The sequence below is a fragment of the Camellia sinensis genome, chromosome 14 (assembly GCF_055761805.1).
Source record: "Camellia sinensis isolate YWXY chromosome 14, ASM5576180v1, whole genome shotgun sequence".
Classification (NCBI taxonomy): Eukaryota; Viridiplantae; Streptophyta; class Magnoliopsida; order Ericales; family Theaceae; genus Camellia; species Camellia sinensis.
This window is the reverse complement of record NC_138974.1, coordinates 15,774,457-15,792,960: the sequence shown is the minus strand read 5'-3', so window position 1 is coordinate 15,792,960 and position 18,504 is coordinate 15,774,457. Positions and strand designations below refer to the sequence as shown.

Genomic DNA, 18,504 nt, shown 5'->3' with positions numbered 1-18,504 from the left:
TAAATGCAAGGAAACTGAAAAGTACCGAAATGCTGTGGGAGTGTAGCATCGTCTCTTCCCGCAAGACCATACCCTCAAGTGAGGCCATCACCTCAAGTAGCCCCTCGACATATCGTATGAAGGGCTGCAAATGCAAGGTAAAGCCATGAGTGAATGAATGAACAAATATCTGAGCAAAGCTGAAATGCATAAAAGCTATAAAATGTACCGGTGGTGAGCCAAACGTCCTCACGTATCGGTGGCCAGGCGTCCTCATGTATCGGTGATCAGGCAATGGAGGCTCAAGTGGAATCTGATAAGGTGTCCCATACCACCAACCTGTCAGCTCAGTCGGGGGATCCGGTCATCCAACGTACTGCCTAGCAGAAGGCATCCCTCTAGTCTCACCCCTCGGTGCCCGAGCTCTGCTCATCGATAGGGCGCCAACAGCCCGAGCCCTGCTCAACGAAGCAATGCCAACTGTCCTACCCGTAGAAGCACGAGCACCTGCTAATGGGGACATGAGGTGTACCTCAATGTAAGCCGTGTAGTCCCCCTCTCCAATGTACCGATCAGCATCTGCGCCTCTCATGACGTCGATAAGCTCCTGAGAGGAGAGGCTCTTTGTGGCCCGCATAGATGGTGGAGGTGGAAAAGGAACTGACTATAATGACAAGCCCAATGTCTGGCGCATGAAGTGCTCGCCTAAAAACCAGGCGCGGCCTGCCTGACCCTCGAACAAGATCCGATATCGGAAGGCCCAACGAGCTTCGGCAAAATAAAACTGGGCAAACTCTGGTATCGCCGCCCAAGGCTGCCATGTGATCTGCAGACAGCAAATGCATAGACTGATAAGTTGCCATTAGATATGCAAAGTGAATTGAAATTGAAAGCAGGAAAAACTGTGAGTTTTGGATTACCTCCGTCGTCCTCACTGTGTCAAAGTACTGCCGCAAGTATGAGAGGGTCTCCCGGGGCCTAGGCTGGCACCGACCGTTATATTGGCATAAGTAGGGGACCTCAAGGGGTGTCTCAACCTCCAGCTCAAGAGCGAATATTGGGAAATAGGCGCATACCCATAGCTGTGAAAAACGAGAGGGTGGCAGTGAGAATACAGATAAACACAAAAAATGCAGAATGTAACAAATACAGAATACAGAAAATGCAGAAAGCAAGGTGCATGGCATGGTGTATAGAAAATACAAATGCAGAACAGAGATTATAGCAGAAAATGCAAAGCAAAAAGCATAGCAGAAAATGTAAAGCTAAAGCACACCTCCCAAGCTCTCTAGGAGCCGCCTACTATGTTCCCGCTCCTGCGGGAGGTCGAGCTCATATAGCAGTAGAGGGTAGCAAGGTCGGCGCCCCCCCAATCATAGTGCCGCACCTGGGACAGGTCCACTAATGTGCTCAGCAAGTATAGCCCCACTGTGTTTGCTCTGTCGACGAACAGGGTAGTGCCGAAGAGGAACATAAGGAAGCCTCGAGGGTACTGCTCTGTCTCTTTTATCGTCGTAGGCTCTCCCTCTCTGAAATGGTCGACAAACCAAGTATATCGGACTGAGCCCGATGATCGGTAGACAGGTGGGTGTGCTCCTAGTAGATGCGTCCAAGCTGCCTCCCACTTACCCATATCAACATCATATGGGATCGGCTGGCCTCCCACCTCAAGGCCTATCAACATCGCGAAGTCGAACGGGGTCATCGTCATGTCCCCAGTGGTAGAGAAATGAAAGGAGTTGGTGGTGTCCCACCATCTCTCCACCAATACGCCCAAGACAATCTGACTCGCGAAGAAACGCGAGAGCCCTGAACAGAATAGGCCAAACCCCGCCTCGTCGATGATCTGCTGGACGCTGTCAGTGAGCTCCAAGTACCACTCTCTTGCCGTGGTGGATCCGTACCCACGGGTGAAACAGGAGTCAACCTGTATGGATGAGCAGGAATACAATATGAATATGTTCAGAATGAGCAGGAATACAGTATGTATGTGTGTTCAGAATGAGCAAGAATACAATGTGTAGTATGTGTGTCCAGAATGAGTAGGAATACAGTGTGTAGTATGCGTGTTCAGAATGAGCAAGAATATAGTGTGTGTATGTGTTTCAGAATGAGTAGATGAGCACAATGAGTAGATGAAATACAGTGCAAAAATGCGAACTATGCAAGAAATGTAAAGTACATCGCAGAAAATGTAAAAGTGCAGTGTGTAACCCTGGTGCGTCGTGGGACAAATGGGCCTCCGACTCCCGTAACAGTAGATCTGCGGGTGCACACCGTGCAAAGTCAGTGAAATGACGGACCGTACTATATGGTAACACATGTACCTCAAGATGGTACGTCGCGGGGTCGAATGGCCGGATCCTTGGCGGTAACGGGATGTGCTCCAACTCCCCCTCCATCCTCGGAGGACCTCCGCCGTGTGGCGCGTCGTCTACTATCTGGAAAGTAGGTGAAAATAGGCGAAAATGAGCAAAATGGGACGAAAATGAGCAAAAAGTCAATAAAAGTCAACTCTCGGGAAGAGAAAAAGTCAAGAAAGTCAAAGCCCGGGAAAAGGGCTCCAAACTCAAGTCAAAGTTAAGAGAAACAAACCTCAAATGGTGAAAATGGAGAAAAAGGCTCCGAAAACAACTTTTGTTCGGTTCAAAACGAAGAGAATCGAAAGTTTTTTGTGAATCAACTTCACGGGCAGTGTTGGAAAACGCGTGAAAGCCCGGATCTAAGAGGAAAATGGGTCTAGAAAAGAAGAAGAGTGTATTTCGGCAATAGGTGTGTGAGGAAAAGGGTTTTGGAGTTGGGTTTTTAAAGATCTCCATGTGAAAAGCCCAAACTGCCTTGACTTTCCCTAACTAGCCGACCGACTAGTTTTTCTGGCCGACCGGCCACTTAACTAGTTGGCAGCTTTGTCAAGTGGCTGGTAGCTTTAGGAAGTGGCTGGCAAGCTTCCAGGGTGTTCGGCAGCTGCCTGGTATTCCCCTTGTGTGTTTTCAGACTGTTGTGAGTCCTTGGTCCCGAGAAAGTGCAAAAAGAGCCCACTTTTCAGCTCAAAATGTTTCTGCGGAAATTTCAACTCATGTCTTCGATGCGTAGCTTATCGTCAGCTGGCATGCATGAGGTGTATCCTTTTAGAGAACATTGTACCCCTCCGAGAGGTAAATCGAAGATCATAACTAAATCGGTTTTGCCAAGACGCGTATTTCTTCATTGAGCATATTGCATCGAACATGCATTGATTATTGTGCACAGAATATGCATGTTGCGTTTCACTTGCATTGTTATGTACGTTCCACTTGCATTGCTATGCACATTTCACTTGTATTGTTATGCACCATTCTACTTGCATTGTTATGCCCCGTCTCACTTGCATTGTTATGTACGTCTCCCATGCATTGTTATGCACCTTTTTATTTGTGCATTGTATATGCACGCGTTTATCTCGTATTGAAATTATATCTTGATGTAACGATAAACATGTGTTTCTACTATATTGTACCTGTCAAAGTTTCTCTTTTGTGCAGGCACGATATTATATGTACGGTTCATTTAAAGCTGGCATAACCAGACGATGTTGTATGTGTTTCAGTCAGAGGAACTCCAGGTAAGATCATTCCTGCCCCCTCGAACTCTCTTGTTTTGGTTGGAAACATTGGGACGAGTGCCCGACGTTTATACCACCCTCCGATTTTTGCAACGCTACCTTTCTTCTCTCGCGTTTGACAGGCGTTTGGATGCCTTTCTCCTCTCACGTTTGACACGTGTTTGGATGCCTTTCTCCTCTCGCGTTTGACACGCATTTGGTTACCCTTTCTCTTCTCGCGTTTGACACGCGTTTGGATGCCTTTCTCCTCTCACTTTTGACACGCGTTTGGATGCCTTTCTTCTTTCGCGTTTGGATGCCTTTCTCCTTTCGCGTTTGACACTCGTTTGGTTACCCTTTCTTCTCTCGCGTTTGACACGCGTTTGGATGCCCTTCTCCTCTCACGTTTGGCACACATTTGGATGACTGCGCTTCTTGTGCAATCCTTCTCCTTTCGCGTTTGATACGCTAGGAGGTGTTTCGTTTGAGACTTTGGGTGTTCCCGATAGTCATTTTTAGTCTTTCTTCCGTAAGCCGTAGTTAAGATTGCATAATTTTCTTACATCATTTCTGTATGAGATGTGGTTTAGTTTGTGTTTACTTGCTTGTGTGCAAGTTTGTTGTAGCATTTCTTTGCATAACATTTGCATCTAGATGCTTCATTACAGCTTTCTTTGCATAATCATAAGTTATATTCTGCATTCTACATGCAATTTGCATTTTGCCCTTGCTTGTGAGCGCATCTTTTTGTTATGTTGCCTGTTTGTCTAAGTCTTCGGCCTTGTCAAAAATGGGTCTTCTCTAGGTTTTGACATTCATTTCCGTCATTTCATGACTTCTGAGTTCTGTCAAAGAGGGGCAACTGTAGACACCCCATTTTTGACCGACCTTAAGACTCAGACGTTATCGTCTGTACACTCGATGATTACACATGTTTGTGCTAGTTTTGAGTGCTCGAAGGTCTCAACCGAGCGCCTTGTCTTTGAGCCTCTAAACCCTCTGTGTTTTGGCCTTGTTTTTAGGCCAAACCTTGGTGCCTCTTGGCTAAAGGAAAGTGGGGCCCTACCGACCACTTTTGGCATTTGCCAGCCAATTTTTCTCCTTGCCAACTAGTTGGAGTGGTCGGTCAGCTAGTTGAAGTGGCCGGTCGGCCACTTGAACTGGCTGGTAGCCAATTTTCTCTTTTTTATGATATTTTCAGATCTTTTGAGCCAGCTGTTGGGCATTAAAACTATCCTCCATACATGTATGAAGGGATGGAGACAAGCTTTAAGCTTGTCAAGCAAGCTTTTGCTTGCATTGCCTATATAAGGGGAGGTTCAGAAATTTTGGAAGCAAATTTTGACTCCCTCTCTAGAATTCTCTCTCTCTCTCTCTCTCTCTCTCTTTCTCTATATATATATATATATATTATACTCTATAGTACTTGAAAGTGAGTGTTCTTAACATATTTGCACACAACTCTCTTAGCCAAACATCTTGACCTTGGAGCTAAGATTCCTTAAGACTTGTTTGGGCCTCCTAAAGCTGGTTTTTGGCTCAGAAGTTGTTCTCTTGCTGCTGTGCTTCAAGGGTGAGCATATTCCCTTTTTTAAGCTTATTTTTGTATACCATATTATCCACCTTTGCATGCTGTTTTAGGCTTGGTTGTTAACTACAAAAAGCTCTATTTTTGAGTGTTAAGAATGTTGGTTTGAGTCCTTGTTGGGGTTAGGGTGGTCTACCCTCTTTGGTTACTTATTTGCTAAGTTTTTGTACCACCTTTTAAGGCTATTCAAACTATTTCTTTTTGGCCTTTTAACCACTGAATTCCAAAAGAATTTCAGTGGTGGAAAGGTGATTTTGAGGTCCCAGATAGGAGGGGGTGGTCCACTCTCCTCTTGTCTTATTTGCATGTGTTGATGGCCTGCCAAATGAGCATGTGTTTCTACTTCTTTGTGGCTTTGTTCAAGCATATTTTTGTGACTTTTTAGACCTGCCATAACTCTGTTTTTGGTTTGTTTGATCATTGGTTGCTTGCTCTTTACACTTGTAGTGTAATCCTACTCACTAGCTTTGTATGCTTGCTACTTTAGCCCATCATTCTAGCTTATTTTGGCTATACTCCAGCATGCTTTTACTCATGCTTTAGCATGCTTTAACTTTGTTTTGAGTGGTTTAGGTCATATGAGTCTTGCTTTGTATGGCTATAGCATGATAGACTTTAATAGCTTTGTGTTTTGAGTCCTATAGCATGCTTTGCTTAGGTTGTTTGCATGATTTGGCATCATTTAATATGTGATTTCAGAGCATATATCATTGTCATACTCTTATATGTATCACTCTTTCAATGCTTTTGAGAAGTTGAGCCTCATGCCTTGTTTGTGAGCCAATACATGAGCATATTTTTCTTGCCACCTATGCTGCAAGTCTAGCATGTTTTTGCTACTGTTTTGACCTACCTTAGGTTTTTTTTGAATGGTCAAGGTCATTTGAGCATTGCTTAGTATGGTTGTAATGTAAAGGGCCTTAACTAGCTTTGAGTTTTGAGGCCTTTAACATGTTATGCATGTGATGTTTGCATGGTATGGCACCATTTAGCATATAATTTCAGTGCATATAGTGTAGTCACACTCTCATATACTTCACTTCTCCATAGCTTTTGAGGGTTGTGTATTATGCCTTGCTTATAGGCCAACATGTGTCCATGTTCTTCTAACATTTTGAGCTCCTATTTCAGCATGTTTAGACCATTATTTTGGCATGATTGAGCTCTATTCAGAGTTGGTTTGGTCATTTGTGCTATGTATTGCATGCCTCTTGTGTTTTGCTCTTTACTAGCTTTGATGTTTTGGGTCCTCAACATGCTATGCTTGCATTGCTTGCATGCTTTAAGGTCTTTAGCATACCACTTCAGAACTAAATATCTGCCACCTTCCTCTTTTCTTCTTTTTTTTTTTTTTTTTTCCATTTGATTTGAGAGTTGGTTGACCCTTGAGTTTGTGTTTGAGCTTGGGATTGAGGCTCGTGCTTAAATGACTTTAACCCTCTTTTGAGGGTTCCTCCTAGTCAAAGGCATGGCCTTTCCTATGCCTTAGACCATTCTCTTGGTTGACCTCCTCTTCTTAGAGGACTTGCACATTGGACTTAACCAATTAAAGAATGGATTGGTAATGTAAAATGTGTAAACAAGAATTGAGTCAACTAAAACATGTCAAGATAACATATGTGTGTTGTGTTGCATGTGTTTGGATCGGACGTTAATCTAAACACAAGAAATATGGGACGTTTCATATTTGAAGTGATGAAACGTGTCATGTTTCTTGGTCGCTAACACCCTTGATCACGCATGATAGGGTGGAGGCTCTTTGCGTGTTGTTTGTGCATTCATAAACATGGTATAAGCTTGGTTCTTGGCCACCATGCATTGAAAATGCTTGGTTGGTGGCTTGAGAGCCGAGTGCCACGCTCCTTTAAGCTTGAGACATGATTAGGAGAGTGGCAGTGCCTACATTGTCATGTAAATACATTGTTGTGTTGCTATTGTTCTCTGTTGCAGCAAAACCAGAAGCCTGGAGAAGCAACTAGCTGACCAGCCAGTTTTACTAGCCGACCGACCAGTAGCACTAGCCAACCGGCCAGTTTTAGTGGCTGGCAGCCACTTTTTCTGGCTAGCAGCCCACTAGCAAATTCCTGTTTTAAAGTAAAGGCAGTCTGGAGGCTGGCCCAATTTTCAGAGATCAAGGCAAGTGCAAACAGAGGCAATTAACAGCATGGTAATGGATTTCCGAGCGAACGCCAACTGAGCATGCTTCTTCAACCTCTTGGAATAGAGCTGAGGCAGTATGATTTGTAATTAGTTTTACTTGTTAGTTAGCTTAATTTGGTAATTTAATTAATTAGTTTGTTAATTAATTAAGTATTGTAATAATTAGTAAGTAGTTTACTAGTTATTCGTTTTGTTGTGTAATAATTAATCTAATTGGCTTAATTAGATTGATTAGTTAGCTTAGCTTAGATTAACTTAACTAATTCATTCGGACCCTCCGTCGAGAAGGAAAATGTTGTAATAAGTGTGCGTGTGTGTGTGAATGTCTTCTAACCCCACGTCTTTCTCCCTTTTACTTAACCACTTTCGATGGTTAGTTTAGGGTCATTTTCAATTAGCATACATTATGCTTGCATGTTTGCATCATTTATTTGTCTTGCATGCACTGGGCTCGGCGCATCATTCAAACTGCATTAACTTTCAATACCTATTTGAATACGTGCATCAAATCATTACATTCATATGCCATCTTAGATAGCCGAGCCTACTTAGTTGCATTTTTGCATGTGTTGCATTAGGCATTTTAACATAGCTAGGATCATGCATGATTTCTAACTAGTTCTCTGTTTTGGTTTGGAGTACACTGTAAGTGTTTACGCTTTAGCATACTTGCATGTGTGTGAGTGTTGCTATGATAGCATGCTTGCCATGAGGCTATTTGCTTAATTGCTATAACTGCATGAATGCCTGTGGATGAAGGCTTCATTACTTGAATTGGAACAATTCATCAAAATATGAGTTTTAAGCCCACTTGGAGTGGCAAATCATCATGTTTTAAGCCCACATTGTTTGGAGGCAAATCCGCATTTCTAAACCCACTTGAGGGTGGCAAATTCAAACCAATTTCGAAAACAAACATTGAATTGTTTTGTTCCAATTTAGGCGATCTAATCTATACTTGTATGCTATGCGCATTACGTAGTGAGTTAGCTAAATAACCGAAATAAGAACACATGTGTTTTTCAAAACAACATATCATGATTAGTAGAGGCCGATCCTTTGATCGGGCGAGCGGAGGTGCTCATTTCATGACCTTCCCCCCTCGTACCCAAGTTCTTGAGCCGAGGCAACTTTAGTGATGACGGACATGTGGCCTTAGGCACGAGTCAGGGCTTCCTAAATTTTTCAAAAAATAAAACATTTAGGTGGCGACTCTATAATCTGGCAAAGCAGTCCATGTTTGGCACTTCTTGATTAAAATCGATTTTCCAAAACGATTTGCCAGATTTAGACTTTTGGTGATTTATCAGTCTTACATTGCACTTTGTGAGACTAGATACAGAATCGTGATAGGAGTTCGAACTGTAGTAGCTATGAACCCAATTCCGTGCCCTCTCCGAAAGGGGGGCGTGCGGAGGAAGTTCGGGCGGTCTACACCTACTGTACGACAGTCGGTCAATTGGAAAAACATGATTTTTGATAAAAATGATTTTTGGGAGTTCACTTCCTGCCGTATAATAGCCGGCAAAATGTGGAGGGTGTTATGAATTGGGTGCCCACTATCCCGCCGTATCAAGTCGGCAAAAGGTAAAATGTGTTGTGAGATACATTGAATCGATAATGATATGTGTGATTTGTGATGGACTTATGAAATTACAATTTGATGTGTAATTTGGCATAGAAGGGAAATATATAGAAATTATTTGAAAAGAATGGATAAGGAAATAGTAACTGGATAAGGGGCTGGTGATAATGAATTCACCAGGTTGTTTGCAATTATAAGGAAAGATTAAGAGTTTTGTTTTGTAATTACTAAAGAAATTGAATTAAAAAGGTTTGTTATCCTCGTGATATGTTGAATTATAATTGATTATGCAAATGTGGATGTGATGTATCTGTTAGACAAGTAAGAGTTGAGTGTAGAAGAACTGTTATTGAATATAAAGGAGATTTGGATTTGTACGTTAAGGAGTTACAACAAAAATGAATAGACCGGTGGGAATGGAGTGTATGAGAGCTGTTTTGAGTATTAAGGGAACTTGATCTTGAGGTTATGGTGTTATAATGAATGTGATTGGTAAAAAGGAAAAATAGAAATAAAAAGAGGAATGTTAAGATGAAAATTAAATGAGGAATATTTTGGGATGGGTTAATAAATTTAAAATGGTGTTGTTCCTTAAACATATTTGTTTTCAAAAAGGATTTATGGCTTTCTGATGATAAGAGATAATTTTTATGGCTGGAGGTTTTCTTTAATTGTTCAAATAAATTTTGACAAAAAAGTACTCTATGTATGATATTTTGAAATTACAAAACGTCCCATTACTATATGGTATCACACTGCATGCATGATCATTTTTATCTACAAGATGGTTATTGTTACAGAACTATGAGATTCCTACTGGGCAATTGTATTCATCCCTTGTTGTTTTATTTTTCTTACAGGAAGAGAAGTCGAATTGATTGGTTGGAGGGTTAAGAAGTTCATGTATCTTTTATGTGTAATTTCATAGTAGATGTGAAAGAAATGAATTCTATATATTGACGTTTGTAAATATTTATTTGTAACTCCGTAGTGGAAGCTTGGCATGTATTATTATTATTGTTGTATTCATTGAGAGAGAGAGAGAGAGAGAGAGAGAGAGAACAAGTGTTATTATGTTTCTATTACTCAAGAGTAACAGATATTTGTTATAAAAAATTTAAAAAAAAAAAAGACCCAAATTAAAGGCTTTTGGTAATGTTTCCGAATAATTAAAATTCGGAACGTGACATTTGTGTTCAATCAATTTTGGATCACTTGAAGGTTTTGCATAACTGATCCAGATATATTATTTATTTTCTGCATTATGTTATTATTTGTAAAAATCATGATAGTTTATGATTTTGGATTATAAAGACTGTTATATACCTGACACCAAAAAATTATTTACACTAAGTTCATACAATATAATAATATAATGTGGAAAAGTTCCATAGAGAGAGAGAGAGAGACTGAGAGAGTGCAGAGCTTCTCTTCCTATAAGATTTCTGGTGGTGTTCGAGCGATATTCCGGGGATTTCCTTTACACTTTTAAAGTAAGGATAAGCATGGTCCAGATTAGATCGGTTTGGGATGAAATCAGGACTAATTGTGAACTATGGCTTCATAAAAATTAGAACAATTCCGAACCACTTAAACCATGGAAATAATCTGAACTAAATCATTTAAACACGGATTGGTTCAGTTTAGAACCATAATTTCACATAATAAAAATTATATAATATTGTTGTAAAAACATTCAACATGTAGCAAATAAATATAAATTCATCACTTAACAAATAAACATAAGTTCAATATCTAATAAATAAAATTCTCATTTAACAAACATTTTGTTGTGACAATAACAGATACAAAACTAAACTTATGCTACATAATTTATTATAAAAAAAAAAGGACAACAAAAACAGTAGCACAACACAACAATAGCAGCTAGGGGTGAGCATGGTCCGGATTGAATCGGATTGGGATAAAACCAGGACCAATCCGTTATTTACGGTTCCTGAAAAATTGGAACCAATCCAATCCGTTTAAATCATGGAACCAATCCGAACCAATCCATTTAAATACGGATTGGATCGGTTTAGGACCACGGATTCACATAATTAAATAACAAAAATATATATATATAACACTTGAATTTCATAAAAATATAAACATAACGCTATATTAGTTCCATAATAGCAATATGTTTTTCTATAATAACGACATATTGTTCTATAATTTAAACAACCGTAAGAAAACTGGTTTCACCATAAGTATTTAGACCATTGCAAATTAAAACTTAAAACTAACAAACAAAAGTAATAAAAGAAGATATTATACGGTTTTAGGTTTCAGTTTAGATTTTATATAGAATAAGAGAAGATACTATGGGGGAGGTTGTATAATAAAAATATAGACTATTTGTATACGGTCCGGATCGGTTCCAATCCAGAACCGTGGGAATCAATCCGGAACCAATCCGTGAACTACGGATTTTTAATTCTTCAATCCGGAACCGAACCGCGGATTCAAAAAATCAATCCAAACCTATCGGATTGGACTGGACTGGATCGGATTACGAATTTCGCGGATTCCTTGCTCAGCCCTAATAGCAGCAACCCAAATGTACTTGTAATATTAATAAATTAATTATTGATAGTTAGTGGTAGTTTCATTCAGAGCAGCGCCTCTTCTTTTCTTCGGAGGGTTCCTTATTTAGGTTTTATATATAAAAGTTAGGATTATATGCAGGTTATATCGTATAATGGTAGGGTGGAATACTAAAATGTCCGGCTTGGATTCAATTCGAAACTAATTCGTAATTAATAGATTGCTAATTTTTTAAACTAATCTGAAATCACAGATTAGAAAAATCAAACTAAACCAAACTTACCGAATTGGACTAGACTGATTCGAATTACAGATTGTTTGGTTCACCTGCTCACTCCTATTCTGAAGTATATGTCTGCAGTTTTAGAGTGTAGATATTAATTTTTTTTATGTCTAAAATAAGAGTTTTGAGAGTTTTCTTTCCTGATTTCGACATAAATTTTTGAATTTTTGATATCCACAATGGTTCCCTCCTCTCTCAAACATTCTCTCATATCATTGTGGGTGTACTTTCTCCTTAATTCTAGCTTCTGGTCAAAAATAGGATGGTAGTGGTAACAGAGTTAGGCACTGGGAACGGGGACGACGTTGACAAGGATGACAGACTTTCAAGCAGATCCTGCTTGGTTTGATTCAAATCTTGCTTTTCAAACAATATCTTTGATAAAATCGGTGATTTTCCCTGAATCGTGATTAATTTTTTTGACAAATTTATTGTTTTTTTTTTTAAGGTATGGTTTGTAAGGTCCTTTAAGGTCTTGTTTATGTATGTTGTTAGTTGTTAATATAAAAGCTTCCACGTTTTCAAAATAATAATAATAATAATTCCAATAGTTCATAATAAAATTATTGTTTTTATAATGTAAGATGTTACATTTGGGACTCTCCACTGAAAAGAAAAAGGCCTTTTATAATCTCTCTCCAATGTCTCCATTTCCCAATTTAATTTACCAACATATATAGCTAGCCCTAGCTAATTTCCATAATTTGTCGTTCAGAGCTTGACCTGTGAATTCAACTAACTTGAAATTGTTGCTCAGATGCCTCCACATAATTTACCAACATATATAGCATAAGCTATGTTCAACACAGACGACAACTCTCCAATGGCATTCTCCAAACCTTAAAACATTGAAGTTTTAATGTGAAACCTTAATTTATGTAAGATAAACATAAATATTCAACAAACAACAAATCTCAATATATTTTACCTTCTGTTTATCAGAGATAATTGGGAGCAAGTTCATTTGAGATCCCAATATCATCAACCAAAGGCCCTAAGAACCAACCCCACCTGTACATGCCACAAGATATATTCCATGGTTACCACCATGCCAATTGCAGTCAGCAACTGGAAACCATTAGAGATGACCACCATCCACACCAATGATGAGCTTGCAGCCCTCAACAAACCCTCTATTAAGTCATGCCCAATGAACATAGGCCCCATTTGTTTGGGTTATAGGGAGGGGATTGGGATTACTAATTTCTTGGTATTACTAATAGGGTGTTTGTTTTGAGAGATGGGGAGGAGACTATTAATCCCTTGGTATTAGTAGTTCCCTTGGGAGATTGGTAAGGAAGAGATAGAGATAGTATTAGAAAAATAATAAGGGGGATTAAAAAAAAATTATTTTTTTTATTTTTTATATATTGGGAATTTTTTTTTAAATATTAATGTTTAATTTTTTATATTTTTTTATTTATTTTATTATTTTATATAAAAATAATTTAACAATTCCTCACTATTAATTCCCTCATTAACAATCCCTTCACTATTAGTCTCCCCTCCATTCTATCTTTGAAAACAAACGGGACCATAAAATCTTGGGAAACAAGGTTTAATGACAATCCCACAGATCATTCACTTAGTTATCATTTGCAAGAGCTTTTCTAAAACTGTAGTCTATGTTGATGATCTGCTAATGAATGGTAATCTTGAGTTCATAAATTCTTTCATTAAATAGCTTGGTACAACATTTGAAATGAAAGATTTTTGTTAAACTACTTTATTGGTTTGTAACTCCCGAGCCAAGAAACTATTCTAGGATTGTTTTTTTCACATATTTAGGCTAGTGATATTATTCTCAAAGATGTCACTAATGAGTGTAAACCATATGCTTCTCCCTCAACTGTGGTTATCTTCAATACCTTACCAGTACAAAACTAAAAATTTCCTTTTCAATCGGTTCAGTTCATTTATTAGACCAAATGTGGGTGAAAATGACAAATAATACCAAACTAACAGAAATTGATATTGCAGAGGGTAGTCTAGCACTTGTTTTACTCACCATAAAAATTGTTAAGAAAATACATCCCATTCAAAATGCAAGCCCAACAAGAATTTAAATCAGCCATCAACCAGGTAACAAAACCAAGAATATCACATAAAAGGTAAATAGGTCTCAAAGAAATATGTTTGTTCAACTTAAAACCTCAACACCATCTTGCATTTAAAGCAAAGTTAAAAGAGAAAGAGCACATCTAATTGAAACATTAGTTGGACTTCTTGTAGAGAAACAACCAAGCAAATTTCTAATCGGAAATGGACCAAAATCTTTCTGGAGCGTGTTCTCCACTAAAGTTTCACTCAATGATCACTAGGCATGCTCTTAATAATATCAGAATCACCTGAAATCCAAAAAATATTTCCATTAATCAAACCAAACCACAAGGATCTTTAATGTCTATAGAAAAACTAATAGCTAGAATCATCATTACCTGGGTCAATAATGCTGAGGCAGCAAACCCTGAAATATTTGCCACAAGCAGTCCCTAGGTCTACATTGTCTGCAATAACAAAATAGCACGAGGTTGAGGGAAGGTACACCACAAAGCATATGATATTTTCTCAAGACAACCAAATGAGAAAAATAATAAATAAATAAGTAAAATAGGCTAATGGGCTAGTATTGATCAAGGGATATCTGTTATACATGCATCATTACTGTGATTCACAAATTAATAATTGAAACCAGATCCAGAAATTGATCATCAATGCCATAACATATGGCTAAGATACACCACCATCAACAATACAAGGTACATTGTTATGGCTAATTAGGATGTGGCATTTATATTTTATGATCCCAGGTGCAGAAATTTAGAAAGAATAAAAAGAACCACTACCATCCATATTTGGTATAGAGTAATATCACTCAAATAAGAAACTACAGTCTTCACACAATCATCTAAAAGTCCAGAAATACATGGGGCCATGTCCAATCCCATTATATTTGTCAACCATTCAAACATTACAGAACAAATCATGTTCAGGTTTCATGCAGGAAGTCAAATGGGGCAAACTAAAAAGGGTTACCTTAAAATATTTTAAATATTTAACTGAACTACAAAAATTAAATAGAAAGTAGCATTAATCTCAGAAAGAGTACACACAGAATAAGAGCTTCTACAAAAAAAACTTCCAAGATCAAAAGAATAAACAAAACAAATAAGCATTAATTAACAAACCCCGTGTTTGTCAATTGTAATGTGATATTAATAACCACAAACATGCAGCATGATTCATCAAAATAAACACCCAAATTCAAATGAATCAATTAATGAAATTTAGAACATTTTCTTTTCCACAAAACTCAATAAATCCAATCTTCACCATTTGGGGTCAGCTACATGATACTGTTTCACAATTCCACTGTATCAAAGACATTAATAGAAGATATTATATCAATTCATATTTGTAGAAGTACAAGACCCATGTTCATGCATGACAATATGAAGTTTGCAACAAGAAAGACGTGCAATAAAAAGAAAAAAAATAAACAAAGTGAAAGTGACATTCAAGTAGATGAGAGTGGCTGAAACTTTTTTAAAGCTAACACCTCTCTTGAATGCTAGAATAGCATAATTGAATTCAACTAAATGAAAATTGAGGCAAAGTGATATGTTAAGCCTATACAATACATGCAGAGTACGCACTTTGTTTTGAAGTGAACAAATAATAATACCAAAAAAGAACAAAAGATTATTAAATCAAGAGGCAAAACTAGTAAGCAACTTTGCCAACATTGTGGTAAGAAACTTACTCCCGTTATAGTGGTGGACTCCAACCTTTGCCAACATTGCATAGTACTCTATCTCAGACTTCCTAAGTGGAGGGCAGTTGTTGGCAATGATAACCAGTTTGGCTATAAAACACAAATACAACAAAGAATTGAATTAGCCTTCTCTCTTGATAAGTAATGCAATAAATAAATAAACAACCTTCAACTCACAGACATACATGTACTAGCTACAAAGTAAACCAAAGCAATTCTTCCTATCCAAAGAACGAACTACTTTGATTACCAATATCATTTTAAAAGCAAGCAACTGAACCAGAATACACTGCTCCCTAATGATCACTTCTCATTGCCTCTTCATGCAAGAATTGAAGTACACTACACAACTTTCCTCACAAATTAAACAGCTAGTAAATTGTTTATTTATGCTAAGAAATACAGAGTCTCACAAGTACAAAATTCCACTAACACAGAGAGCTGTTTGGTAAGCATCAAAATAAGGCTAATCAATTCAAACATTTCAAATTAATGCCGATAATTGAGCTCATATTTCTGCTAACTGGGGCAAACAGGGATTAGGGTAAGCACACAATCAGAAATCAAATCAGGATGAGAAAATTTCCATGTAAAGTACAAATGCAAAAACGCTACGCTACCTTTGGAGCCTCTGAGGGACTCAAGAACAGTCTTAGATCCCAAGGTGTACTTTCCGCTCTTCATCACGAGAGCGAGCCGACTGTTGATACTCTCATGAGTCTTCTTCTGAATCGCCAAAAACAATAATCTAACCGTTAGTGTAGATCTAAACCATAAAACAAGTTTGGTTGCTGAGAAAATTTTCAAAACAAGAAGAAAATGAAATCTTTAAGCCAGATGGTAGTCAGTCGATTGAAGATTTCATATTTAATTCAAAATAATTTCTTCGCATAGAGTTTATCTCCGAATCAAAACGAATTACAGAAACGTGAAATGAAGCAGTTAACGTAGACATTGAAGATTCAAAAATATATATCAGAATCAGAGAGAGAGAGAGAGAGAGAGAGTACAGTTTTCTTGGCGGCGACCATGGTGAATTGAAATGAAGAGTGACGAAGAGCGATGCAAAACCAGAGAGTTTGACGGCTGTGAAGAAAACCCTAAAAATGTGAGAAGAGACGAGTTTTATATATACATAACACGGGCATTCGATTAGGGTTTAGGGTTGACCGGAGATATTCTAATTTAAGGGTTAATTATTTATTTTTTAAATTGGGTAAATTATATTGGCAGTGGGTTCTCTGCTTTTTCAGATTGGACTGGAAAGTACGGTTAAGCTCGTAGGTTTATTATAGATCTCATTTCGATAATTCAAATATTGTGTAGAATTAATTTAATTTTATATGTTTGTAAAAAATTATATTGATTGGATATCGATAATTATCTCATCGAATCATTAATCTATCAACCGTTTATTTTTTGACCGTCTATTTTTTTATACAAAATTGATTTGATCACGTAACTATCGATGTCCAAGCAGCGTGATTTTTATAAAATATTGTAATCAACGAGTTCTATATATCGAATGGTTCCGATTATCGAAACGGGACTCATGGTAAGCCCCCACGGGCCTAACAACACCCTCCAGTCCGATCTGAGACTGGATGGAAGCCCGGACCAATTATGTTTGTCTTTTTTTGGGCAAATTACAACAATAGTCCATATAGTTTACCCATGGTTTCATTTTGGTTCATGTATTTCTAATTGCATCAATTTTGCCCTTACAGTTTGGTTTTGGGTTCTATGTGGTCCAATAGTTAACAGTCGTTGGCTTTTTGGATGAAAACCCCTGCGTGCCTTGCATGTATGAGATAAAACCAGTCAATCCCTCTCTCTCTACGCTATACATACACATCCATTGTATCTACTAAAAAAATACAAAAAAAAAATTATACTCACATTCATTAAAAACAAAAATAAATAAATAAATCAAATAAATCAATTTCCAAAAAAATTAAATTCAGAAGATTAAAACCACAAATTTATACTCACAATTCATCACAAACCATTAAGCCTTTGAGTTGAATAACAAATAATTCCTAGTGTTTTACTCATATCTCTCTCTCTCTCTCTCTCTCTCTGTATATATATATATAGTGTGGTAGTGTATTTGTTGTGTACATACTAAATACTTACAGGTTGAATTAGTGGTGGTGGAATTGGAAATGGGTTCGATGGAGGAAGGGGCGTTTTTGGTGAAGTTGAATTCGGTTTCAGATTCAGATTCGTCATGAAATCCGATGGACGGGGTGATATTCTTCGGGATAAGCATGGTGATGGGAATTGCATCTAGACATCTCCTCAGAGGAACCAGAGTCCCTTACATCGTCGCTTTGCTCATCCTTGGGATCGCCCTTAGATCTCTAGGTTCGTCTATCTCACCGTTTCATTTTTTTTTAATAATTTGAAAAACAAAACCAGTCAATCCGTAAATGGGTCAAAAAAAATGTGCCCTTGCAATGATTTCAAATTCAAATCTTTATATACAAGGATTATATGGCAATGCAAATTGGGTTTGTAAGGAAAGAATGAAAGAATGAAAGAAAATGGTGTTGGAGCTAATGATGAATGGGAAGGGGTTTATACAGAGACGGTGTAGATAGATACAATGGATGTGTATGTATAGGGTAGAGAGAGGAATTGGTTGGTTTCATCTCGTGCGTGCAAGGCACGCATGGGTTTCCGTCTAAAAGGCCAATGGATGTTAACTATTGGACCACATAGAACCAAAAACAAACTGTAAGGGCAAAATTGATACAATTAGAAGTACATGAACCAAAATGAAACCACAGGTAAACTATAGAGACTATTACTGTAATTTGCCCTCTTTTTTATGTTTGATTCTTTTTTTTTTCCAATTCACTCACACTTATGTGGTGTAAAAATGTTTTATTATATATAATTTACACTTATAATTCAAACCCAAATTTCAATATAATAATATATTTTTATGTCATGTAATATTTAACGTAATATTTTCTTTCTAATTTTGAATAGAAATTAA

General features: G+C 37.8%; 1 protein-coding gene across 1 annotated transcript; it reads right to left on the bottom strand.

Moving 5' to 3' along the window:
* Positions 1–13,808: 13,808 nt before the first annotated feature.
* LOC145807441 (large ribosomal subunit protein eL30) lies at positions 13,809–16,761 on the bottom strand. The gene is made up of 5 exons (XM_082905637.1): positions 16,511–16,761; positions 16,121–16,226; positions 15,489–15,590; positions 14,164–14,232; positions 13,809–14,073 (listed from the first exon to the last, which is right to left on the bottom strand). The coding sequence occupies exons 1-5, from the start codon at positions 16,529–16,531 to the stop codon at positions 14,033–14,035; spliced, it is 339 nt and encodes a 112-aa protein (XP_082761763.1). The 5' UTR covers positions 16,532–16,761; the 3' UTR covers positions 13,809–14,032.
* Between the last annotated feature and the right edge of the window lie 1,743 nt (positions 16,762–18,504).